Source organism: Macrotis lagotis, chromosome X (genome assembly GCF_037893015.1).
Source record: "Macrotis lagotis isolate mMagLag1 chromosome X, bilby.v1.9.chrom.fasta, whole genome shotgun sequence".
Lineage (NCBI taxonomy): Eukaryota > Metazoa > Chordata > Mammalia > Peramelemorphia > Peramelidae > Macrotis > Macrotis lagotis.
Genome location: NC_133666.1, coordinates 288,300,154 through 288,328,135, shown reverse-complemented (window position 1 = coordinate 288,328,135; position 27,982 = coordinate 288,300,154). Strand labels below are relative to the sequence as shown.

Sequence of the window (27,982 nt, the reverse complement as noted above, 5' to 3'; positions counted from 1 at the left end):
ATGGAATACCTCTTGGCAGAGAAGTACACCCCCACCAGTTGACCATATGATAGCTAAATCAGATTGTTCATCAAGCTCAGATAGCCTTTATGAAAGTGATTAACATTGTGGAGGGAAAAAAAACTTGGACTTTATATTTTTTCAGATAGAGTATAGAAGTCTTTATACAACCACTATAAAATGTACCCATACTGAAATACAAAAGCAAATACTCAATTAAATTTCATTTAGAAGAAATGGTGTTCAGATCTGCTTAAGTGCCTTCCAACTATGATAAAAATGTCTCTGAAGATGCTTTTTTTACTGGAATCTCATTGGACTTCAAGTCAGGCTCTCTGAATTTGAATTCTGTTATAGTGCCAAGTCACTTAACCTGATTGCCCCACATCCAGGTTCATCTCCAGTCGTCCTGATCCATATTTGGTCACTGGACCCAGATGGTCCTAGAGGAGAAAGTGAATCTGGTGACTTAGCACAGAAAACCCTCATTCAAATTTAATTCATGTGCTTGTCCTGGTCATGGTAATCGTTGAGAACAAAGGACAAACATCATCATCTACTATAGACATTTGCTAACTCTGTTGCCAGAGACTCAGTTTCCTCTTCTGTAAGAAGAAGATAATAGTATTTGAAATACCTACCTCATAGATTTGTGAGAAAGGTGCTTTTGTAAACCTTGAAGTTCAGAACACACATGGATTCTTATGATAATTCTGTGGAAGTCCCAGCACCATGTCTATGGAATGACTATATTGTAGCATTGGGGAAAGAGTACTGCACATGGAGGAAAAAAGAGTGCAAATCCTGTCTCTGCTATCTACTGTATAACCAAAGGCAAACCACTAAATCTCTCTGGTCTTCTAAACTCTGTTGAGTTTTCCTGTCCTATTCTATAAAATGAGCAAGTTGTTGATCTGATTTTGAACCAAATGCTCTCTATGGACATTTCCAGCACCAAATCTTTTAATGCTATTCCTCAAGAGATATGGCTACAAAGGATCTGCGCGGACAGAACTGAACTTCTTGTTCACAAAGATACTACAGAATCACATTAAGGGAAAATTCTAAACAAATTTAACATTGTTACCTTCTAGGGTCTTATTGTTAAAGTTTCTATTGCAACCATTTGTGAAATTCACAAGTTCATCTCTTTGGGTTTCCATTACATTCATAAAAGTATTGGCATTGTATGCTACATGACATGAATTATTGTTTTTAAGCTCCCTCAAGGTAAAACCATTTATACAAATTAAAAATATTATTTTATGTAATGATTGCACAACAACAAATAAGGTAAACTCAAAATTGTGTGAGTTAAACATTTAAAATGTTAAACACTTAAAACTTGTAATTTTCTCTTAAATTTCTTGTAATGTATTTTCAGGATTATTCATAGTGATGATGGCTTTTCTGCCCCTTTCATTTATTTTGATTAATCTTACTGAGTTGATGAATAGTATCTTTCTAAACCATTTAAGGTCTATTGTAGTATTACTAAATTCACTTAGTAGGGTCTATGAACTTTTACAAACATATGTATTGATAACCAAATTTCAATTTATTTGCTTTCCTTTGTATATTGGGTATTTCGTTTTATTCATTTTAAAACACTGTTCTGAGAAAGATCCGTGGACTACATCCAATGGTCAAAGGAAGCATTGGCCTCCTCATGACATGTCTACATAGAGATGATGGTAATACTTTTGTCTCACTCACTATTCTGAACTTTTCAAAAGATTGCTAAATAGTCACTTCACATCAGAGGAAAGTGGCCATCTTTTTTCCTATTTTGAATTGAACATGCAGTTTAAAATTCTAAAATTTTAAAGAATTATTTCATTTCCCCAAAAAGTAGCAGGAAGTAAAAAAGTTCATGCAGAATTTAAGAAATTGAATCAACTTGATCATTCAAAAAAATTCAAGATATAGCATCTCTGATCATTCTTCTCATTTCTAAACTAAGAACAACTCTGTGCTTTGGACCTAAAAAGACCCCTGAATATCCATAGGATCCCCTCTTCACTACAGAAGGTATTCTGCAATGTAGTGTCAACTTTTTGTTTGTGGAATAGATTCAAATCTTATTTTTATTTTTTAATGCATGTGCATGAAGTTTAAAACAACAAGAATCAGCTCTTAAATACAGTGATTTCAGGTGGGGCTGGGAGTAGTGGTAAATTAAGTCAACATACCCAACTTCAAAACGCCTACAAAAATGGGCATACTTTTTTTAGGAGGTACTTGATAATGTTTAACCAATAAATTTCTTAATTAAATATACACTTTCATTCTAATAACTTAATAATAAGATCAATTCTCTCATCTTTGGAAAGCAAGTACATTCTGGTACATAGGGCTAGGTGAGGTAGAAGTGTCTGATTAGAACATAGTGGTTATTTCATATCTATCAAAAAAGCTGAAATGAAGTATGTTTCCAATGATGGAAAAATCTAAGAGAGCACATTCTTGATACAGGAAAAATGGGATAGAAATAAATTCTTATGACTTAAAAGTATTTTTCTCTTTAAGAGAGCAATTACAGAGGGAAATTTTTTATCTCTTATTTCAAAAATGTATATTTAAATATTATATATTTCAAACATTCATTAATTACTCATATAAGTAGTCTTGCTACTTGTTTCTTTTATTCTAGAAAAAAAATAGATTCATGCAATACAATAAAGTGCTTTTATTCTTTCACTAGGTTATTTGGGAAATAAACAGTTTACTGATATTTTGTATGACTTGGTGACTATGAACCTTGGAACAAACCACCTTCCTGAGGCTTGGCTACACCTCACACTGCTTGAAGTAGGTTTCAATTATCTTTGATTTGTTGTCATTCTCTGAGTGTGAAAACTTGGGTCTCTATCCTCTTTTGTAAGTGAATTATCACTTCTCAAGTAGGTAATATGGGATGAAAATTTCATATGTTCCTGAAGTAATAACTTTTATTCTACAAGGAGCTCTGAGAGACTATCTGGTATACATTGAATTAAATGCAGGACTAAGAATTAAGAAGACCAGTCTTCAAATCTAGCCTCTGACTTTTCACTCAAAATATGACAATGAGCAAGTCACTTAACTCTGTTGGAGTCTCAATTCTTCATTGGTAAAAATGTGATATTATCAGTAAATACCTGTATCAAAGGGATTGTTGAGAGTTCCAACAGAGATGATGTACTGAAAGAACTTTGCAAACTTTTAAATCAATATAAATGTCAGTTATCTTCCTTTATTCTATGCTAAATCTTCATATATTTCATTTCCAAATTATTCTTTTATCAAATTATGGAATTGGGGGGGGATGCTTAATTTATAAAAAGAACTTTGTTGGAAACTGCGGGAGATACAAAGATTAATGATATAGAACCCCTGGCCCAAGAGGCCTTATGGTTTGATAGGGTAGATGCACATCTATACAATTAACATTAATACAGAGTAGTATATGGAAGAACAGAAGAAAAGTACATAGCATTATATAAATGATAAAAGCAGTCACTTCTACAAGGGGAAAATGAGGAAAGGTTTCATGAAGAAATTGACACAACTGATATGAAAAAACACATCTGTCATTGGACACTATGACCCTATACTGACAGAATCTTACTTGTTCATCCCTAGATAGCCAACAGTGTAAACTGTTTGGATGCCCAGGAGGTCTGAGCTTATGCTTCCTGGCACAAGTCTGACCATATCACTCCCTCTTCTTCTTGATTAACTTCAGAAGCTCCTGTTACCTCTGAGATAAGAAACAAAGTCTTTAGTTAAGAATTTCGAAACCTTTCACAGTCTGACTCCAATCTAACTTTTCAAGCTGCTTTCACATTACTCCTTTTCATGTATTCTATGCTCTTCCCAAACTGGGCTTTTTGATTCTCACTGGCAATCACAACTTCATAAAACTTATATGAAAACTAGATTTCCTTCAAAAGAAATAAGCTTGCAGATGGAATCCAAAGAGTTCATAATGCATTCAAAATTTAGATTTTTATCACAATGGGACAAAGGAAGAGAAAGTACAAATCTCTACCTAAAGGGGAGGACATAAGATGTAGTAAAAGTGGGAAAAGGACAAAACCCCCTCGAAGGAGAGGAGCAAGGCAATGGCAAAAACCTCATTCTTTTTCTTTGGGAGCTGCTAGACTATGATGATAGGATGACCTGCTTATCTATAAGGGTCCTAGGACACACAGGGAGTTTGTATACAAAATGTAGGATACAAACAACACATTCTCAGCTCAGTGTAAGGTGGGGCTTCATCCTGGCATATTCTGTATGTTCTGGGCTCAGTGTTTCTGGAAATTATGGCAATTCAATAAGACAAGATCAAAGGACCCCCTTAACATTTCTCTTCCATTTCCAACCTCCATGCTTTGTATAGATTACCATGCATTGAATAGGGTAGTAGTGTCTAATTAGAACATAGTGGTCATTTACATACTTGTCCATGTTTCCATGCATTTCTAGCTCCCTTTCAACAGTATCTCAGTTGCCTCTTCTTACTCAAGGTCTTTCCTCTTCACCTCTTCCCCAATTTTTACTTCCAATAAAAAACACTACTTTGTATATACTTCATATTTTCACTTCTATGTACATGTAATATCTCTCCCTCCCCCACTCCATTATTCTATGAGCTCTGTTAGGACCGAAATTTTTTATTTCTGCTTTTGTATTCCCAGTGCCAGTGCAATATCCTTACCTAAAATTGAATTAAATTTAAAAAAAAGGAAAAGAGACACCTCTTCCCCACAAATCAAGACAGGAAAAATAAAAGGTTATAGAGATTTTGAACTGTGGAAAGACAGCTAGACAAACACATACTGGGTAGCCTACCTCTTCTCAGAAAAGTAGGTAATGAGATTATCTATGGATAATGAGAGCTGTACATTTGGATTTGAGGACTTGAGAAGGAAAATAATTAGAATAATTTCTCCAGGAAATAGGCAAGTAGTTGATTCGGTGGATAAAACCCTGAGTTTGGAGTCAGAAAGACCTGAACTCAAATCTAATCCTAGTCACTGATTCTGTGATCCTGGACAAGACACTTAACTCTTTTTACCTCAGTTTCCTCAACTGTAAAATGAGACTTGTAGGCTTCCTGTGAAGACCAAATGAGATGATATTTGTAAAATGATTAGCACAGTGCCTGCCACAGTAAACAAATGCTTATTCCTTCTCTCCTCTAGGAAAATCAACAGGGGGAAAAATTAAGTGGAAAAGAAAATAATAATAATTAATAGAGGGGTTGGCCATTGGAAAATGAGAAAAAAACCAAGAAGTTCAAGTAAAAGAGGAAGGGCAAGAATATTCATACTAATATGAAGAAATCAAGAAATTGAAGGAGGATAATATATCAGTTTTTTTTTTTTAAGAAAGACCAATAGAAGCTGAAATTAGTAAAAAAAAAAATAACTTTACATACCCTTTAAGGATTGCAAAGAACTTTATTTACATTATTTCATTTAGGGTCAGATAGATGGAGCGATAGAGCAATGGCCCTGGAATCAGGAGGACCTGAGTTCAAATCCAGCCTCAGATACGTAATACTTAATTAGCTGTGTGACCTTGGGCAAGTCATTTAACCCCTATTGTCCTGAAAAAATGAAAACAAACACATTATTTCATTTAATTCCCAAGAATTATTTTTATTTGTGAAAAGTCAAAAATAACTATCCATCCTATTTAAATCTATATTTAAAAATGTTTAAGGATATGTATCATTATAGTGTTGTCTTGAATCAAAGTGATGGGGTAGACTGAAGTGTGCTTAACTTGGATTCTGAAATGAAAGGCTTAACTAGAACCTAGCTTTGTATGGAAAGAGGCCTCAGACAAAAAAATATTGACAAAAATTTGTTTTTGTAAATTGACCCAAGCACATGAAATACCAAGGACAGACATCCTTGCTCCTTATCTCTAAGGACTCATGCTCCCTCTCTCTCCCTTTTCTGAGAAATTTCTGCCTTGATAACTTTGCAAACAGAAAATTCCTTTAACTTATATGGACCTGACTAAGGTCCAAAAGGTTTCTTTATAAGTAATCCCTTTTCTCCCCATAGTTGACCCCACTTTGGCCTTTTAGGTGACAATAAAAAGCTTTGACTAAAACAGATTCCTGTCTACATGCGTTCTCTCACAATCATCTACACACCAGGGAAAGGGTCCCTAGTACCTCTCTGGGTCCCTTCCCTCAAAAAATGACCAGTATTCAAGTGTTAACTCTGATACTTCTGTGACATTATGCAATTAATTTAACCTCTATCTCAATTTACTCATTTGTAAAATTTGGACTAGATGACCTGTCAGTTCTAAATATATTTTAAATATATTTTCGATCATTTATAATTCCCCAGGAATAAACCCCAACTAATAAAGGCTGTATTGTTCACAAATCAACATTAAGTTGAACAAATTTTCAAAATGGAAATAAGTTGAGTTTTTGCTCAGACTTCCTGGGTATCAAAACAATCATTATCATTACTGATCAAATTAATATTATATTAGACACTTTTTTTCAAAAATAGTTGAGGATATGTCATTCTCACTTTTCACTGTAATGAATTCTTTCCCTCTTCCATCCCTCCCTTCCCCAAAATGAAGAACAACATAGCCATTGATAGCTTTTTTCTCCTGGGACACCAGCATGCCTATAGAACTTGAAGCTACTCTCACCACTTTCACATTGGAAAGGCAAAATGATGATTGAATTTTCATGGAAGACCTGAAAAGTTATTCAGCAAAACATCATTACTTTACAGGCTCCATCAGATGGATAGAACAATAACATCATGAAGCACAGTCTGTATTCATAAAAATATGAGGTTCTTTATTGGAAATTCTTAGCATGAAAAATGATGTAACAAAAATTTGAAGTAGTCATCTCATTGATTGATTATAATAAAAGAGCCCATGTTAATAGGAAATTAAATAAATTAATATAAAATATATTTTATGCTTTTTTCCCTTACAGTTACAAGAGATAACGGCTTTATTAATAGTGAATTCAGAATTTGTTGACTGGCGCAAGTTTTTATTAGTTGTTTCACAACCTTGGCCACTCCCATCTGAGGAAGAACTTCTTAAGACACTGAAAAGATTTAAGAAAATTGATGAAGCAGGAAAGGGCACGGTTACCCTGGAGCAGTATAAACAGGTTCTTTATGCTATCTGTTGAATTGTTTTTTAATATATATATATGTATATATATATATACACATATGCATATTTTTTTCATTGAAAGACAGTTTGGCATAGTGGATACAGAATTCAACTTTAAGTCAGATAGACTTGGGTTCACATCCTGCCTCTAACACCTATCTGTCATTTGATCCCTGGCAAATCACTTAACCATTCAGTTTCTTGGTCAAGTCAACAAACATTTATTAAGGGGCAACTAAGTAGTGACAAAAGGCATTTATTAATCACTTACTGTGTGCAAAGCAGCTAGGGATTCAGTGGATAAAGCACTGGATCTAAAGTCAGGTAAAGCTGAGTTCAAATTCAGTCACTGACACTAGCTGCATGATCCTGGGCAAGTCACTTCACTTAACCTCTGTCTCAGTTTTCCCATATCTAAAAGAGCTGGAGAAGGAAATGGAATACCACTCCAGTATTTTTGCCAAGAAAACCTTATGGACAGTGTTGGTGTACTTTGGTCCACAGGGTCACAGAGTCAGACACAACCCTGAGGATGCAAAGAAAGGCCCCAAACAGTTCCAGTTCTCCAGAAACTCATAGGTTAATGAGAGAAACAACATGTAAACAACATTGTTCAAATAAGATTTATATGGAATAAATTGGAGATTATCAATGGAGAGAAGTCATTGACTTTAAGGGAAACCAGGAAAAGCTGATTATAGAACATGGGATTCTAGCTCAAACTGGAAGAAAGCCAAAGAAACCCAGAGTTGAGAGAAGGAAGGTGAGAATTCAGGCATGAGGATGAGGGAAATTCACTGACAGTGCTTGGAGAATTTGACTCAAGGAAATGGAAAGAAACCAGTGTATCTGGAGAATTTGACTCAAGGAAATGGAAAGAAACCAGTGTATCTGGATCACAAAGAAAGGGGTAAGGGAATTAAGTGTAAGAATAGTGGAAAGGTGCTGATGATATTTATCCTTCATTCTCAAAGAAGACCAGGACACCACGGAGGTGATGCCAAAACAAGCATGTTGATTGGATTTGAGTGAAGGGATGCTGTGCTAAGTCACCAGCCTCACTTTATCCTCTGAAGCCATTTGGGTCCAGGGGCCAGATCTGGATCAGGGCAACAAAGATGATCCTGGATTTGAGGCAATCAGGATTAAGTGACTTAGGGCAGCTGGATGGCCCAGTGGAGAGATGACCAGCTCTGAAGTCAGAAGGACCTGAGTTCAAATCTGACTCAGTCACTTACTAGCTGTGTGAACTTGGGAAAGTCACTGGAAAGGAAGGTAAAAGTCAAGTTACAAATGACTTGAAGGCCATATAGAAGATTTTATATTTGATACTGAAGATAGTACTGTACCACTGGAGTTTATTGAAAGTGGGAGGAGTAAATGATGGAATGATAAAAGTCAAGTTTGCAGTTTAAGATCAATCTATTCTACTAACTCTACTCTCTACCATTGCTGACCTTCAGTCATAGAGAAAGTTTCTTCATCTGGACATTCTCTATGCCAGTGAAATCACAGATTTAGCCTCTATCTCTACTTCTTTTTTCTTTACAAAGTTGCTACAACATTCTGTGTCTACCAGTATCATGCCTTTCTTCTACCTACTTAAAGTCTAATAACATTGTGGGTAGTACCAGTAATCTGTCAAATATCTTCTAACAAGTCCATGGCAGATGAATGAATGGATTGATATTGTATGTGTTGAATTCTATTAACTATTTAGAAAATGGAAACTTGGTTCCTCCTTAAGTAAATTACAATCTAATTGGGGAGACAAGACAAAGAAAGTGGCAGATGATGTAGGGAAGTATACAACTATATGGTACTGAACATCAGTAGGAGTTCATAAAAACATCAGTCCCATCTGGAGGAGTTTGGAAAAGCTTCATGGAGGAAGGTAGGTTTACGCTCAGCTTTGATCTATAGGGAGTAGGATTTGTAGAACTGGAGGAAAAGAGGGAAAGGCATTTGAGGCAAGAAAACTTGAACAAAAGCTAAAAAAACAAGAATGAGCATAGTGTGTTCATAGAATATTTAAAAAAATAGAAAAAGGAGCATTCATATTTTGGAGAAGTAGAAAATAAGGTAGGGCCAAATCATGAAGACTGAAAGCCAGAAAGAATGATTCAGAAAGTAGGAAGTCATTGAAGGTTTTTGAGCATAGTGGTAGGAGTTGTCATGACAAAAATAATTATTTGGGTAAATTTTAACAGTGTTATTTACAAAGGAAGGATTAAAAGGAAAAGGACCAAATAAGTCATCTTTATGTCAAATTTTCCCAGGAGCACAATAGCTACTGTCATTACCACATGCATTAGAATATAATGATTAGATTCTCCTAACCCTAATTATAACTGTTTGCTTCCTCTTTCTGATGTTTGATTCATCTCCTGTGTTTGGGAACTCTGGTCTGAGTCAGCCTGGTTTCCGTATCTTATTCCCCTGGGAACTGTGTGAACTGATCACATTATTTAGTTTTTTTATACCATTTTAACTCTAAAAGTCTCTTTATGATTATAGTCTAAGTCTACACACAAGCAAGATCATGAGTTGTTTTAATCTGGCTGTCAATACTGATCAGATTCACCAATTTGTTCATTTCACTGGTTCACTTCATCCACAAGGTCTCCAAAGATATATGGGGATTTCAGTGAAATGCTGTATTTATAATAGTGTGATGGTCTATAAGAGGTTTGTCTTACTAACCCAAAAGATTCACATTTCTTTCCCTTCAACTAATATCCAACATCCATGATATCCTTTAGGGAACTGCTTTGATGTCCTCATGCATATTTCGCTTATCAGAATAAATTTCATTTGGATGAAGAAAATTACTCTTCCCACAGCCAAATCACATTTTGGAAAACATCCATTAACAGTAAAAATGACTTCCCTAATGCAGCCATTGGGTCAATAGCTTTTTGGGTTGATACCCCCTTTACTTTCTAAATAAGGCAATTTTTGAAGTGAATCTTTGACTCCAAATAGTAAGAAAATGGAGGACTCTAACCATATAGTACATGTCCCTTAACATAAAACCCCAGTCTGAGCATCATTTTGCACAAACTTGAAAAGAAAAAAAAAAGATATAGACAAGAACTCTCTATATATTTAGAAAATTGTTGAACTAAAATCAGCACTGCGCTAACCAAGGATTAGATTTCTATTGAAAACTGGATGCTCAATATTTTAATAGAAAGTCATCCTCCCTATGGTACTGAAACAAATAATAACTTTGTTTCCTTTAGCATTTAGCTTTCAGTAAATTCTTCTGTTTCTTTGCAAGGAAAAAAATGTAATGTGTTTTTAACAATAAATATAACAGAACTGATAACAAAAAAACCCAACAAATCCAAAGTACAAAAAAGAATTTTCAATTTCTTTATTTGTAATTCAAGATCATAGTATATTTAATGGACCCCTCAAATGATTATAAAGCATTCATTCACTGACTTTTAAAAATCGGTTAATAAGAAAGTAATAACTTTCTCTCTACTTTTGCAACTAAGCAGCAAACTTTCATGCTAGATCTATTTAAACATATTGCAAATATAAAGGATGATAACTTGAAGATAGTATCATTCATTCATTTGCTATAAAGACATTAATGAGTCAATAGATTTTGAAAGTAAAGTAAACCAGTGACATGAGATGATTAAATAATGAATGTCTTTCAAAAGGTAGTAAAAAGAAAATAGTTATTCTGAACTCCTTTGAAATCCTTCAATACCATCTAAAAATTATTTTAAAGGGAGATAGAATGAAATTGTTTTCCTGAGTACTTTTGGCTGTCCAAAAAAGAGAACTTCAAAGGATTTGTCAGCAGGATAATTTGTCCATCTCTAAGAAGACAGCATTGAACTTCATCAAAAGTAAAAGTACAAAGATTAAAAAAGATACAAGATTCTTGGTTTAATAAGAAGGCAAATGAAATTCAGTTTTTTATTAATAGTAACAACCCAAAATGCTTTCCTCATGCTTTGAAATCTTATTTATGGGTCAAAGATCCTATGTTACATCTCAGCTAGTCAACACTGATGGAGCCATGTTGATTAATGATAAGGATATGATCCTGGAAAGATGGGTTAAACACTGCCATAGCATTCTCAATAGACTATCATCAACCAAAGCTGAAGTCACTGATTGTTTACCTCAACTTGAAGTCAATCCCTATCTAGTCAAACTTCTAATTGAAGAAGTTTTTAATGTTATTAGGCTTCTCTCTTGTAGCAAACCTTCTGATACCGATTCTGTTCCAGCTGAGAATTAAAAGGCAGAAGATTCATTGCTCATATAAAAGCTGACTAAAATCTTCCAAGTTAAATGACAAGAGGTGGTTATCCTCTAGGAGTTCAAGGATGCCTCCATTGTCCATCTCTATAAAGGAGAAGGAAATAGGTTGTCCTGAGACAATCACTGAAAGGCCTTTTTCTTAGTCAATGCCAGTAAGATTCTTGCTAAACAAAAAACTGAAAATTGAGGAGTTGCCCATCAATTTGGAACAGCTAAAGAAAGTAAAGAATATGAATGTAATGGAATATTGTGCTATAAGGATAATAAACAGATTTCAGCAAAAACTTGGAAAGACAAATGAACTGATGCAAAGTGAAATTAGCAGAACCAGAGGAACACTGGACAGAGTATCAGTAACATTGTGCAGTGAAAAACTATGATTGACTGAGCTCTTCTCAGTAATATAATGATCTAAAATAATTCTAAATGATTCATGATAGAATGCCATTCACATCCAAAGAAAGTTGTCTGATTGCAAATCCAAGCTTACATTTTCACTTTTTGTTTTTCATGGTTTTTTATTTTGTAAACTATTTCTTTTTATACAACATGGCTAATATGGAAATAGATTTTATATTTTATATATAACTTATTTCAAAATTGCTTACAATCTGAGGGAGGAAAGAGAAAATTTGGATCTCAAAATTATATTTTAAAAATGAATTTTAAAAATTATCTTTATATGTAATTGGAAAAAATGAAATACTATTTAAGAAAAAAGATTCTTGCTAGAGTACTCTTTCATAGGTTGGTCCTTCATCTGGAAAATAGTTATCTACCCAAGAGTCATGTAACTTTAGAAAGAATTAAGGAATGGTTGATATGGGATTTGTTGCCCAGAGAAATTCCTGGAGCAGAACAGAGGTTTGTACTTAATGCTTGATGATCTCACCAAGGCCTTTGATAGGTTCATTCCTAGGGGCTTGTGGAAGATCACTGCAAAATTTGATTGCCCAGAAGTCATTAGTATCATACAATAGTTTCACAAAGTTATGCTTACACAAGTTCTGGATTATGGACAATGATCTCACAGTTTCCTAGTCACCAGTGTAGTGAAGTAGGAGTATGTGCTTGCTCCCAATTAGCATGATGCTTTCAACAATGTTGTTGAATGCCTCTGATGTAGATGAAAAGGGCATCAGGGTCAGATACCATACCATATTTAATTTAAAATGGTTACAAGCTAAGACTTAAGTGAAGGGAGAGTTGGAACATGACTTTCTGTTCATTGATGATGCTGAATTCACTGCAAACCTTGAGGTTAAGATGCAACAGAGTATGAACAGATTCTCTGCCACTTGTATTAATTTTGGCCTGACAGATACCACTAAAAAAAACTACAGCAAAAGAGGATCTACATCACCCAGAATCACATCATACATACATACATGGAACCATCAATTACAGCAAATGAAGAAATTTTGAAAATTGTGGTTAAATTCACTTATCTTGGCAGCATATTTGCCAGGTATGTACACATGGATGATGGGGTTTGCATTGTAAGAGCTACCTCAGTGTTTGGGGGATCTCAAAAGAAAGTGTAGGAGAAAGGAGATATTTGACTGCCTACCAAACTGAAGTTCTACAGAGCCATTGTGCTGTCCTCATTTTTGTATACCTGCAAAACCTATACATTATGCCAGCACCTTGTCAGGAAAATAAATTGCTTCTATTTAATTATCTTAGGAAGATTCTAAGATCACCTGGTGAGATAAGGTCCTGGACAAATGAGGTCCCTTCCTGAGCTGAACTATCAAGCATTTGAACTCTACTGCAGAGTGCAGCTCCAATAGGTTGTTCAAATATCAAATACATTTTTGCCTAAAGCTATTTTACAGAGAACTCACACAAGGCAATCACTCAGATGAAGGTCAGAAGAAGTGATACAAGGTCTCAATCATGAATTGTGAAACATGGGGGACACTGGTACAGAACTGTCTATCACAGTGTACCCCATATGCCACACCTGCTTCAAAAACAGCACTGGGCTCTATGAGCAAAGCAGAATTTTAGTAGCTCAAAGGAAATGTGAGATGTGCAAATTTAGAGACATCTTCACTCCAACTATTCAGAAAGGACTATTTGCTCCTAACCAATGACTTTACTATAAGGGACTCCTTCTAGAAAAGAGGCCCTTGGAAATTATTGTTACCTTATGCAACCTACCAGGGAATTGCCATAAGAAAGTTAACAGAGCTGCTGGGCTATCAACATGGTTCCTGAGATCTAGTCCTGCCCTGAGCTCATGAGAATAAAAAGTGACTTCTGCATTGAACAAAAGGTTGAACTAAATTACCTAAATAATCTCTTTTGATTCCTAGAGATTTTCACATCTCCTACAGTCCCTAAGTACACAGAAATCTTTGTTTAATTCAGACCATTGACTGCTGAAGATGATATGAGGATCCTTTACTGGATTTTGCAGAGCTCAGGCAATTTGTAGTTTGTTTAAATTCTAATTCAAATAAATAGACTTAGGGAAAATGTGGCATGCCACCAGGCATAATGTATGAAAATCCTAATATAGAAACTATGAAATAAATAAATTATATAAATAAATAAATAGATAATTACATAAGTATAGATAGATGAATAAAGCATTTCATCAGATACATATTGCCATCTTTAATCAGGACCTTGCCCAGATGTACCGATTGCTTGACTGTTGGGTTTTCTTTATCTTATTACTTGTTGTTGTATTACTGTAGATTTACCACAGCAGCAAATTAGAGATTCTGACTACAAGGTATAATAACATGTAGAACTTTTGAAATCAGATGAAGGCACTTGTATATGTGGGCTCAACAATTAAGAAATATAACAAGAAAATGTTCCTTCAAATTTGCTTGGAGCTATGCTTCAACTCTCATGTGCTATCCTTTATCACAAGTCATGGTTTTACTCCCAGAAAATTTTTTGTTGTAAAATTACTGACTCATATTTGTCAGTCAGCATAATTATAGGGTTAATGAGTCAGAAGTTCCAGGATACAAGGTTTGCATTTGTTCTATATGAAAAAGTAGGACTTTAAGATAGTATGGTCATATTTTAGAGACAGAGCTCAAGATATTTCCATATTTAAAAAAGTAATCATGTAATAATCAAGTAAAACAGGATGTGGTTGACTTAGCCTCCCTTATCAATTTGAACCTTACCTACTTAGTTCTGCAAATGCTGATTTTTATGCAACTACAATTGACACTCATTTTGTTTCTAACTAACATTGCTTATTTTTCAAGGCTTTATCTCCTGGCCCTTCTACCTTGTCCCCCACCCCCCTCTCCTCATGCTCTGTCTCTTAGACCTCCCCTATACTTTAGAATGGGAAAGACAAGAGTATGAATGCAGAATTGATGTACTCTTGCTCTTGGGGCAAATTGATAGAAGTTGTACATTCTGAAAGGCATGAATAACCAGGAACCAGGAACCTCCTAATTGGTGTCCTGGACAAAAGGCTCTCCCTCCTCTAATCCTCCAAATAGCATTTTTAAAACACAGAGCTGGCTGATTATAGGACACTGCCCTCCTCAATAAACTCTAGTGGATCCATATTATGTCTCCTTTCAAATTCTAAAGCTCTTCACAATCTAATTCCAATTTATTTTTCCTTGCTCTTTATACTATATTCCCTTCCAGGCAGGGAACAATTCAGTTACTCATGACTGGAATGTATCTGCTCCCCTAACTTAAGCCTCTTTACAAATATGTAAAAAAAGAAAAGCTAATCAACATTTGGGGAGGCTGCACTAGCAGCAAAGGGGATTAGGAGAGGTATTATGAAGATGATGGCCTGTGACAAACTTTTTTACATATTCATAAATATTTTACATTTTATTTTACATAAATGCATGTCTTTCTACCAATAAAATCTAAGCTACTTATAAGCAAAAACCATTTCTTCTTTTTCTCCATTACTTAGTAAAAGGAGTGCCTGACACATAATAGGTGGTTAGTTGGTTGGTTGCTTAGTTCTTGTCTTTCATTATCAAAGAAGACCAAAATGACATTACTATGTTAGAGACAAGGCATGATGTGTCTGACTGTGGGTAATGGGACCAAAATGAGCTTGGAATGCTCTACCAGAGGTCAGGCACAAATAGTCCAGGTAGTATATACTTTAGAAATACTTGTTATTTAATTGAGTTTTCTACTTGGATCAATTATTTTCTAATGTGCTTCCTTAAGTTTTATATTCAAAGATTTAATTTGTACTTTTCATAAATAAGAAAAATACAAGATTATTAAAGAATTTGAAAATGACTGGTAGATTAGAAAGCATGTTTATGGGAAGCTAGGTGGCGCAGTGGATAAAGCACCGGCCCTAGAGTCAGGAGTACCTGGGTTCAAATCCGGTCTCAGACACTTAGTAACTGCCTAGCTGTGTGGCCTTGGGCAAACCACTTAACCCCTTTGCCTTGCAAAAAACCTTAAAAAAAAGTATGTTTGATAGACCCTCATGTCTACAGTAGCTAGGTAGTGTAGTGGAAGGAAGAACTGAATTCAAAAGTGGACTTAAATACTAGCAAGTAAATGAGTAATCCTAGGCAAGTCACTTAACCTCTGTTTGCCTTAGAATCCTCATGCATAAAATGAGGCTAATAATAATACATATCTCTTGGGGTTTGGATGAGGATCAAATGAAATAATAAATGTAAAACCCAGCACAGGGCCTACCACAAAACAAGAATTATATCATTATTAGCTATTATTATTATAAGGCACTAAGGCACACTGTGAATAATTCTTCAGGCTTCTTATCCTAAAATCATAAAGAAGTTTCTTGATGCTGCAGTTTCTTTTGAGTAAGGTTGTATAGCCCATCCCAATCTAAGACCTAAGCTACTTTTCTGCCTTATATCCAGAACCAAAAATAACTATTCTCTACTCAATTCTCCATAACTTATTGACAGGTAAAACCAGTCCTTTGATGCAGTTCCCCCTTAGGTTCAATTGATTCTCACTAAAATTCACATCAAAAGCCAGAGACAGATTGGTCTAATAAGAAAGGAGAGAGCATGGAACCAGACTAGAAGTATTCTTGATCTTGAAGAGGGGGCAAACTGGTAGAAGTTGTACATTCTGAAAGGTATCAATAACTAGGAATCCATCCACAAATATTCAATGAATATCTTTTATGTGATGAGATCAATGTAGTAAGAGATCAATAGCTTCACTGATATGAAACTCCTCTACCAATATGAGTTGAAGCCCTACAAGTAGTTTTAAGTTCCAAGGAGCAAAAGAATCATTACCCTGTGATGAGCCCTTTGAACTCAGGTAGTGGTAATTAGAACCAAGCCAGGCACAGTCCAGTTCATTGTTAGATGCATCTGCTAAGTCTTTTCTGATTTCTAGAACTTGGCAGAGCTTATGCCCTCCTGATTTGGAATCAAGGTTCACTTGTGCTGCATAATGAGGCAGCAGATTAAAATATAAATTCTGCCCTCAAATGGCATTATAAAACTAAATAGGTAATGTGTGTTATTGATTCTAAGTTACATTGGAATTCAGAGGTGAGAGATCTTTGGGGGAGCTATAAGAGCCAGGGAAATCTTCCCAGAAAAACTTGACAGTCCTCACATCAGCTACAAACAATCTACTCTTCTCAAGTCATCAACTAGCTCTTCTACCTCACTCTCATTCTCCTCAATTCTTCTCCTCTCTTCCTCTGATTCTTTCTCCTCTTTCCCTCTAATCTCAGAGGAAGAGATTTCCCTTCTCCATGCTAAAACTAACTTTTTCCATAATCTGTATCTTTGATCTGTACCCCTTTGCACATCTGCACACATCATAATCCTGCCCTGTCTCTCCTCTCCTTTCTTCAACCTTTTCTTTCTCTCTCTCATTTTATCTCTTATGTTGATTCTGTCTATCCCTGTTTCTCTCTGTCTTTCTCTGATTCTATGTCTATCTCTGTCTCTCTGTCTCTCTCTCATTCCTTCCTTTTCTTAGTCTAAAAGTGCTCAGGCCTCTTCCTTTTAACATTTCTCTTGATCCTGACAACACCTCAGATCATTATCCTTTCTCTTTCCTCCATCTTCATTGTCTAGTTCACAGAAAGTTTACACAAAAGGCAAGGGAAAAGAAGGGATCCAGAAGAAATGGATGAACCTCCATGTCCAATAACCTAGAGGAGATCAAAGAAGATAAACTGCGAATGATCATTTCATTTTCATTAAACTTTCACTTTGGAGAGAGTTTGAACAATAAAATTAAAAGAATGGAAGCTATGTTGCCAAGGGTTAAGAAGTGGCTAGGTGATAGGGAAGTAAAAGCAGCAAGATACATAATAATGAACACTTCTCATACTTATTCTACTCTTTAATTGTTGGTTGCCTCTAAGTTCCAGTCTTAGTTCGCTCTCTCTCTCTCTCTCTGCCCTCTCCTTGCTCTCTCCTCTACTACCAAGGTTTCAGTCATCTCTATGCAAATGATCTTTCAAGTAAATTTTTCTATTCATACCTTTACACAGAGGTTGTCCTACATTTCCAACTATCTGAGTATCAACAGCCTAAATTCAGCATCTGTCAACATGGTTTAGTACAGACATATGTCTCAGCTCTCTCTAATGTGGTCAAACTACATTAAAATATAATTGAAAAATATTTTTAAAAATTGATTAAAAACAATATATTTTATACAATATAATGATTGACTTTAAAACTAAGGATCCTTTGTATAGTTTAAAGGTCCCATTTCTATTTGAGGTTGACACCTCTAGGGTAGTAGACAGGTCTGGGTTTAAATCATAACTCTGGGGAAAGCTAGGTGACCCAGTGGATAGAGCACCAGCCCTGGAGTCAAGAGGACCTGAGTTCAAATCTGACCCCAGACACTTAATGATTACCTAGCTGTGTGACCTTGGGCAAGTCACTTAACCCCATTACCTTGCCAATAAAACAAAAAGAAATAAATTATAACTGTCACAAACTACCTGTGAGAACTTGGTCAAGGCAATTCACTCAGTGAAACTCAGTTTAGGCAGCTTCAAATCATCAGGAGGTTGAACTAAATGATATCTGAAGCCTCCTTTAATTATTCTAAAGTTTGTGTCTTAAACTGAACTTTTATTTGTTCCTTCAACACATATTTATTAAGACTATTGTAAATTTTCACCAGACTTTTTGCCCATGTGTGGTAAAGGAGGGAGTAGAAAAAAGTATAACTTAAAAATATGCAAGTGGATAAATGTTGAAAAACCTTCATAGCATGTAATTAGAAAAATAAAAAATTAAACACAAAATCTATTATAATGGTATATAAATAGCCTTGATACGAGGGTATTTAAAAATTATTTTATCCCCCAAATTTAGAACTTTAAAGGATAGTAGGGTGAATAGACAAAAACAACTCACCATAAGTAGAAGCCCATGATACATGATAATTAGAAAATTTCAAGAAAAAAGTTTTGTACTCAAATTTCTGAAAGAAATGTTTTAAAAGATTACTCTTGTTCGGCTATTCAGAGAGATTTTGAAAGAAAATAAGTTTGTTTGCAATCTAAGGTACTCTCCCAATGATAAAGAATAAAGTTATAAAATGGCATGGTGCCAGTGCAAATAGAACAAAAAAAGAAATGAATGTAGTAGACATTTTGAAAGCAAAAATGGGAAGACATTTTGATTAACTGACTAGGTTGAAGAAGGAAAAGTCCAAGATGACCCAGGGTTACTGGGGAAAAAAGCAGCAGAATGGGAGGTGTCAATAGTAGAAATAAAGAAGTCAGAAAGGGCAGTTGGTCATTGGTGGAATGAGGTGGGGGAGATGAATTTGATTTCAATTGTCTTGACTTTTAAATAACTACTAACGTGAAAATTAAAAAATCAAGATTCAACAGAAATATAAAACTGGAGTCTAGAAGTTATCAGGGCTTAAAATATAGTCTTGGAATTCACCTTGTATTTGGAGGTGAAGACTGAAATAGTGGGAATAAATGAGATTGCTAAGGGAGAGATCAGCTACAGAAAGAGTCTTATGTACCAAAAACTTCACCTCAGATAGCACCAATCTTTCTCAGAGGAGAGAGAAGAGTATATGAATGTTTTAGAAAAGGAGTAATTAAGAAAGAAGAAATACGCCGGCCGCGGCCACTCCAAAGTTTGCGGCGGGGCCGGCCGGGCCACTGGGGGCCGCTGGGCCGTGTCGCGGGGTTCCCGCCGAGCGACAGCTGTCTTTGCCAGGGCCGCCGAGCCGCCGGCACGTCCTACAAGCCCACCTTGGGCGCCCCCCTGCCCCCGGCTGGGAGTGTCCACTCTCCTCCCGCCAGCATGGAGGCATCTACCCAGTATAGGCAGCTGATCAATGACTATGGACCCCCATCTCTGGGCTATACTCAGGGTTCAGGGAGCAGCCAGGTACCACAAAGCCAATATGCAGAACTTGTAGCTATCATCGAGGAGCTAGGGAAAGAGATCAGACCCACATATGCAGGGAGCAAAAGTGCCATGGAGAGGCTAAAACGAGGCATCATTCATGCTCGAGGATTAGTCCGGGAATGCCTGGCAGAGACTGAATGCAATGCAAGATCCTAGCCTCCCACTTCACTTCCAAAGTTTTCCATTTCTTTGTGAAGAAGAAAGACTAACCCTTATTCCTCTGGTGACTTTCAAAACATTCATATCAATCTCTTCTGTTGAATGGTCCAAAAGTTTGGGTTCTTTCCCCTTCTCTTCTTCCCATCCCCACCACAGTCTGTAAGAATAGGAGGTCATTTTGCAGTTAAGATTTCCATTATATGTAGTTAGCAACCTAGGTCACTTTTTTTTAAAATATTGAGTTCAGACCATGCATGTAGAAAATTCTGCTTCTGTTGCTGCCAACTCTACTGCCCTGCTAACTTAACCCCAATCTTGGATTTTCTTCCTTTGAATACACTTAAAACCACCCACCTAAATATCATTCTTTGCACCTTTTCCAGAATCTCCAATAACTCTTTAAAGATTTTTTTCACAAATCAATGCCAATTGTGTTGACATACCCTGACAGTTGGGTATCTCCCAGTTAGGGCTACATGATGATCCCTGCTTTAAAAAATAAAGAATGTGGGTTTGTTTTGGTTTTGGTTTTGGTGTGTGAGGTTTTGCATGATTGTTCCTGCTTTGAAGTCAATTTAAAATGCATGAGTTACAAATACAGATGATTGATCACCCTACTAAAAAATGAAGAACCCACAGTTACTTTTCAGACAAACTGTAGATTTCAGATCTTGAGTTTGCCATAGAATGATTTAAAAAATCTGGATAAATGACTAAAACTGTTATGTGCATCTTTGTATGTATTTATTACTTGATGTAATAAGCTTATTTTCATTAACAATTTGTATCAAAAAAAAAAAAAGAAAGAAGAAATACAAGAGAGTGTCCTGTCCCAGAATTTTGAACAATAAACAATGCCAAATACTACCAGGCTCAGTAATGAGGGTTTAAAAAAAAAAGACAATGAATTTAGAAATTCTAAGTCACTGATGGTCTAAGAATATTAGTAACATGTGGATAGAGAATAAAGAGTGCTAAGAAAAATATAGAGAAGAATAAATAGTAAATTAAGATAGGAAATGTTGCCCACTAATTTCAGAAAGCAAAAAAGTAAATAAGATTATTCAGTGATAATAGGAGTACCATTTAGCAAAATATATTCAAACATAATTATAAAGGATAATAGATTAAGAGTTGGAAGAGATCTTAAGAACATCTTCCCTTCTTTTTTAAACAGTTACTGAAAGTGAAACACAGAGAAGTTAAATACCTTGCCCAAAGGCATTAAAGTATTAAGTGGTATGAACAGAATAATAGTAATAAAAATAAATAACATATAGTACTTAACCTGTTCTTTTCAAATATGATCTCAATTGATCCTAACAACAATGCTGCTTTTTGTAGCCCCATTTTATACATGATGAAAGGCAGGCAGGCAAAGATGAAATGACTTGCCTTGGATTCAACAACTACTAAGTATCCCAGTTCAAATTTGAACTCAGGCTTAGCATTCTATTCACTATGCCACCTTGCTTAATCTAGGTTTTCTGACTCTTCTCATTGTACAAAACTTTATGTGTCATTACTTCAAACAAAAATATCAAAAAAGAACTATCATTTAAGTTACACATAATGATTCCTAATACAGATAAATGATATTGATTCACTTAGAAAAAATTCTGCTAAATGAAAAATAATTTTAAAAATAATTTAATTTCTTTTGTTTATTTTATAGGTTGGTTTGTGGTTTACAGGTGATATAGATATCAAAACTCCAGAAGACCCACATGAACCTTTGCCATATAATAGACCAGAGCATCTAATAAAGGTAATTATTGAAATTTTAAAAGAATTGACTATTACAATGCTCTTGAAAATAATTTTAGATGTATTGCTAATATATGTGACATCTTGAGGTTTCCATAACATTTTTCTTAATTAGAGCTTAAGCTATAATTTGGGAAACACAGGTTTTAGCTCAGTTTCTAACAACTACCTTAGTCGTGTGAACCTTTATTATCTCTGTTGTAACTTTAGTGATAGAAAAAAAAACCCAGAAACCAGCAAACAAGCAAAACCTGGAAACAAAATGGAAGCCCATCAATTGGAGAATGTTTGTTCTTCATTCTAAAAGAAGACCATGACATCAGGGAAGTGATGCCTTGACAAACTCATGAATTGGATTTGAGAAAGAGGGTGTTATGCTAAATTCCCAGTCTCACTTTCTCCTCTAGAGCCATCTCATCCAGTGGTTAGATATGAATCAGGACAGCTGAAGAGGGCTCTGGATGGGAGCAATCAATATTAAGTGACTTGCCCAAAGTCACACAGCTAGTATGTGCCAAGTGTCTGAAACTAGATAGGAACTCCAGTTCTCTGACTACAGGGACATGCTCTACACACTGCATCACCTAGCTGCCTAATTGGAGAATGAATAAACAGAAAAATGCAATTAAATATTAGTATATTATAAATTCAGAAAAAAACATGAAAGGGTTGTTACAAAATGATAAAAAATAAAATAAGCAGAACCAGGAAAATAATATATTTGGAATACTAATAGAACTCCATAGAAATAGAAAAATGTAGCTGAAAAGAAGGCAATGATAAAGTAAACTTTTACAGAATTATAGTAAAGAAATTTGGTACCAGAGAAAAGTGAGGAATTATCTGTCCATCCTTTCCTTAGAAATGGTGGGGAAGCATCAGGGAAGACATTGATTATGGAGTGTTGCTATTCATGCTTAATTATTCTTCCTTGTTATAAGTGAATCCTCACTGAATGAGAGTAGGTCAAAATATATCGAGAATGTTTTTTTAAAAAATATGTGTGTGTGCATATATACACATATGTCATCTATAAAACTTTCTTAGAGCTGCTCCATACTCTAGAAATGATCTAAAAATGATATGATGTTGAAAGATGATCATTAGTAAACTCTTCATCCAATCAAGCACTACGCAAAAAGATAACCACATAACTGACTAAGAAATTCGCAGAGAAACTGGAAGATCACGGAACTTTCACTAAAAACAGTGAAGTCTGCCATCATTTGGATCCCAGAACCACCAGTAGAGATAGAAATCTTTGGAAGAAGCCTAATAAATCAAATGCAAAACCAAACAGCATACTCAAAAGCATAAGATTGAGAAGGGCATTGCCATTAAACAAAATCACAAATCATCAACTGAAGCTGAAAAGGTAAAGTCATAAGAATAAATAATAAAATCAAAAGTCGGAAAAATAAAAGAAAATGTGAAGCACCTATCAAAAATAACTTATAAACAAAACAGTGAGAGATCATTTAAAAATTGCTGGATTCTGAAACGTAGTAAAAAGTTGTCTTGATAATGTTTTCAAGAAATTCACAAATGAAAACTGATTAGAACTAGATAGAAAGGTGAAAATAGAATAATCTACCAGCTACCTCCTAAAAGTAAATGTGAAAACTCTAAGAAATGTTGGTCAAATTTAAGAATTTCCAAGTCAAAGAAAAAATATCTCAAAGAGCAAGAAAAATATTTAGATGAAAAAGAATCAAAGTCACACAAGACTTGTCAGCAGCTACCATAAAAGAGAAAATACTTTGGAATACAAGATTACAAAAGGCAAAGATATGAAGGGTCCAACCACAAATAACATTCACTGGAATATTTAGTATAATCATGTTGAGGTGGGAAAATCAAACTACTGGAATAGGAAACTTTTAAGCAATTCTGTTGAAAAGACTAGATTTTCCCACCCAGCTGCTTTCCTTTGAACTTCTCTTTCATGCCCCATGAACTTCATTGCCCTGAAAGATTCTTTCAATCCTGAAATTCATGCTTATTCAATGCTCCCTGTTCCTGGAGCTCGTCCTCTTAATTAAGGAGGACTATCACTTAATAAGGGCACTCAAGCTGGCTCTCTCTTCATTTCTTCTATATTTTGCTATCATGCTGCTATGCTGAGTACCTACCTCTTTTCCTTTTCAGCTTCCCCCTGTTCCTTGAAATTTTAAGTTACTTATTTCTAGTGCTTAGTATAGTGCTTGGCACATAGTAAATACTTAGTAAATGTTTATTGACAGAATTGAAACTTTGATATGCTGACATGGAAGTCATGATATAGTAGGTTTATATATATATATATAGATAGATAGATAGATAGATAGATAGATAGATAGATAGATAGATATAGATATAGATATATAATGTATATATACATATATATAAATAGAAGAAAGAAAAAGGAAGGGAAGGAAGTCAAATATAATATTTCTAATAATTACAGCAAATATGGGGGAAAGTATATAAATATGGAGAAGGGAATTGAGGGAATAAGCATCATTGAAATTATTATCAGCATCAGACAGTTTAAAACCCAAAGACTTTGTAATAACAATACATTTATTTCAACTCAGAAAAAAGCATAGATGGAGAAAGAGGAAAGGAAGGTTAAAGAGAGGTGATAATGAATAAAGGGAATTTAAGCTTTAACTTCAGAGGTTAGATAGTAAAAGGAGGATCAAAATGGAAAAAAGTATAAATAGATCACATTCCTTTTCTTTCATCATTGTCTTTGTAAAGAGGAGGATAAGAAGAGAGGAAAAAGGTAACCATGATCATGAATGAAGTGAACCCACTTGTAAAATAAAACAAGATAGGGAAATGGATTCAAAAACAATCCAATTCTATTTATAAGTAATTCACTAAAACAGAAAGATCCATTAGAATTTAAATGAGATGCTAGAATGGAATGTACTATATACCTCATGAGAACTCAAAAAATCAGGGCTAGTAAACATGATTTTGGACATAGCAATAGTAAAACTCACCATAGTGAAAATAAAATCACATTAAACTTAAAGGCACCATAGACAATGAAATAATCTAATACTTAAATATATGTGCATCAGGTAATATAGCAAATAAGTATCTAAAAGAAAATTTTCATAAATTATAGAAAGGTATATCAAAATGCAATAATTGAAGACTTTAGAGTACCCCATTAAGACTTGGATAATTGTAACAAAAAAAGATAAATATGAAATTTCAGGATCTGAATGGACCTTTTAAAAAGTTACATATGAAATGTTTCTGGCAATTGCTGAATGGGGAAAAGAAAGAAGTCTGTATCTTCCTAAGCTATAAATGACAAATCATCAAACAAATTAAGCATGTGGAAGGGCATAAAAACTTCATGAACAAATGCAGAAAAATAGAAATATTAAATGCAACTATTGCTGATTATTCTATAATAAATATGAAATCAATAAATATTCCTTGAAAATATGTTTCAAATGTGTATGGATACTAAATAATTAAATTTCAAAAATCCTTCATCATAGAACACAGAAACATGAGATCATTACATTGAAGAAAATAAGAAATCAATATACTAAAATTTTCAAGATATAATTAGTGTCCCTTGGAAAAATTTATATCACTAAACACCCTTTATTTAAAAAAGGGGGGAAAGAGCAGATCACTGAATAAACTATGCAACCAAGAAACTAGAAAAACAGCATATCAAAAATCCCCAACTAACTACAAAAATGGATTCTGAAAATTGGAGATGAACAAAATTGAAAGAAAAAATGTGCAATCTAATTTTTGAAAAATTAACACAATATATAAATCTTGCTATTCAGATTTTAATGGAAAAATCAATATCAAGAATGAAATAGATTTCTTTAAAAATTATAGAGAAATAAAGAAAATTGTTAGAAACTAATTCACCCAAGAAATTAGCCAAATTAAATAAGTTAATTATTAATAACCAAAATAAAATAGCTTAATAATTAAAAGAGCATAGGATAAAGCAACAAAACAAAAAATAGAGAAATATCAGGAAAAAAAATTGAGCAAGTACTGAATGAACAATTCTTCCAGAGATTCTAACAAACATTAAAACTGTACACAATTATAATATTATGTAAACTAATTGTAAATATAGAAATAAAATGTTTCTTACTACATTCCTTCTTTTTTTCTTTTTAGAAAGTTTTTTTTCTTTTGAATTTTATAATTTTTCACCTAATTTTGCTTCCCTCCCCCACCCCCCACAAAAAATCATCTGTTAGTCTTTACATTGTTTCCATGGTATATATTGATACAAGTTGAATGTGGTGAGATAGAAATCATATCCTTAAGGAAGAAAAATAAAAATATAAGAAAGAGCAAAATTACATAATAACATAATAGTCTTTTTTTAATTAAAAGTAATAGTCTTTGGTCTTTGTTCAAACTCCACAATTCTTTTTCTGTATATGGATAGTATTCTCCATCACAGATAGCCCCAAATTGTCCCTGATTGTTGCACTGATGGAATGAGCCAGTCCATCAAGGATAATCATCATCCCCATGTTGCTGTTAGGGTATACAATGTTCTTCTGGTTCTGCTCATCTCACTCAGCATCAGGTCATGCAAATGCTTCCAGGCTTCCCTGAATTCCCATCCCTACTGGTTTCTAATAGAACCATAGTGTTCCATTACATACATATACCATAATTTCTTAAGCTATTCCCCAATTGAAGGACATTCACTTAATTTCCAATTCTTTGCCACCACAAACATGGCTGTTTGTGAATATTTTTGTACAAGTGATGTTTTTACCCTTTTTCATGATCTCTTCAGGGTATAGACCCAGTAGTGTTATTGCCAGATCAAAGGGTATTCACATTTTTGTTGCCTTTTGGAAATAATTCTAAATTGCTCTCCAAAAAAGGTTGGATGAGTTCACAACTCCACCAATAATGTATTAGTGTCCCAGATTTCCCACATCCCTTCCAAAATTGATCATTGTCTTTTCTGGCCATATTGGTCAGTCTGAGAAGTGTGAGGTTGTAGCTCAGAGATTCTTTAATTTGCATTTCCCTAATAAGCAGTGATTTAGAGCAATTTTTTATAGTTCTATGGATCACTTTGATTTCCTCAGCTGTAAATTGCCTTTGCATATCCTTTGACTATTTGTCAATTGGGGAATGGCTTGTTTTGTTGAAAATTTGCCTCAGTTCTCTGTATATCTTAGAAATAAATCCTTTGCCAGAAATAATAGTTGTAAAATTTATTAACCAATTTACTACATTTCTTTTGATCTTGGTTACAGTCTTTTTGTCTGTGCAAAAGCTTTTTAATTTAATGTAATCAAAATTGTTTACTTTGTTTTTTAATGATGTTCTCCATATCTTCCTTGGTCATGTGTTGTTTCCCTTACCATAGATCTGACAGGTAAACTATTCCTTGATCTCCTAGTTTACTTATAATATTGTTTTTTTATGTCTAAATCCTGTATCCATATTGATCTTATCTTGGTATAGGGTGTGAAGTGTTGATCTAATCCAAGTTTCTGCCATTCTAAGTTCCAATTTTTCCAATAGGTTTTATCAAAGAGAGAATTTTTATCCAAATAGCTGGCCTCTTTTGGTTTATAAAATAGCAGATTACTATAATCATTACCTGCTATTTCACCTAGTCTTATTCCACTCACCCACCACTCTATTTCTTACCCAATAGCAAACAGTTTTGATGATTCATGCTATATAATATAATTTTAGATTTGGTAGGGCTAAGGGACCTTTTTCACTTTTTTTTCATTAAATCTCTAGAAATTCTCAACTTTTTAATACTCCATATGAATTTATTTACAATTTTTCTAACTCATTAAAGTATTTTTTTGGAATTTTGATAGGTAGGACACTAACCAAGTAGTTTAATATTGGTAGAATTGTCATTTTTATTATGTTAGCTAAACCTATCCATGAGCAGGTGATATTTGCCCAGTTATTTAAATATGATTTTATTTGTGTGATAAGTGTTTTGTAATTGCTTTCAAAAAGTTTCTAAGTCTGCCTTAGAAGGTAGACTCCCAGGTATTTTATATTGTCTGAAGTTACTTTGAATGGGATTTCTCTTTCTAGCTCTTTCTGCTGCATCTTGCTATTCAAATATAGAACTGTTGAAGATTTATGAGCATTTATGTTATATCCTGTAACTTTGCTAAAGTTGCTACTTATTTCTAGTAGTTTTTTAAGATGATTTTTTGGAATTCTCTAGTTATACCATCATGGCATCT

General features: G+C 34.4%; 2 protein-coding genes and 1 pseudogene across 2 annotated transcripts in view; all 3 read left to right on the top strand.

The window, feature by feature from the left end:
- Positions 1 to 27,982, top strand: part of SPEF2 (sperm flagellar 2) — a 374,057-nt gene that overhangs the window by 230,768 nt on the left and 115,307 nt on the right. Inside the window, 1 exon segment of the mRNA XM_074206967.1 lies at positions 24,495 to 24,519. Within this exon segment, the coding sequence (XP_074063068.1) occupies positions 24,495 to 24,519 (25 nt within the window).
- LOC141502306 (sperm flagellar protein 2-like) lies at positions 105 to 21,841 on the top strand. Its single transcript, XM_074206966.1, has 4 exons — positions 105 to 2,031; positions 2,705 to 2,811; positions 6,974 to 7,156; positions 21,661 to 21,841. Exons 2-4 carry the CDS (start codon positions 2,755 to 2,757, stop codon positions 21,838 to 21,840), a joined length of 420 nt encoding a protein of 139 aa, XP_074063067.1. The 5' UTR covers positions 105 to 2,031; positions 2,705 to 2,754; the 3' UTR covers position 21,841.
- LOC141502307 (cyclin-dependent kinase 2-associated protein 1 pseudogene) lies at positions 19,719 to 20,408 on the top strand (annotated as a pseudogene).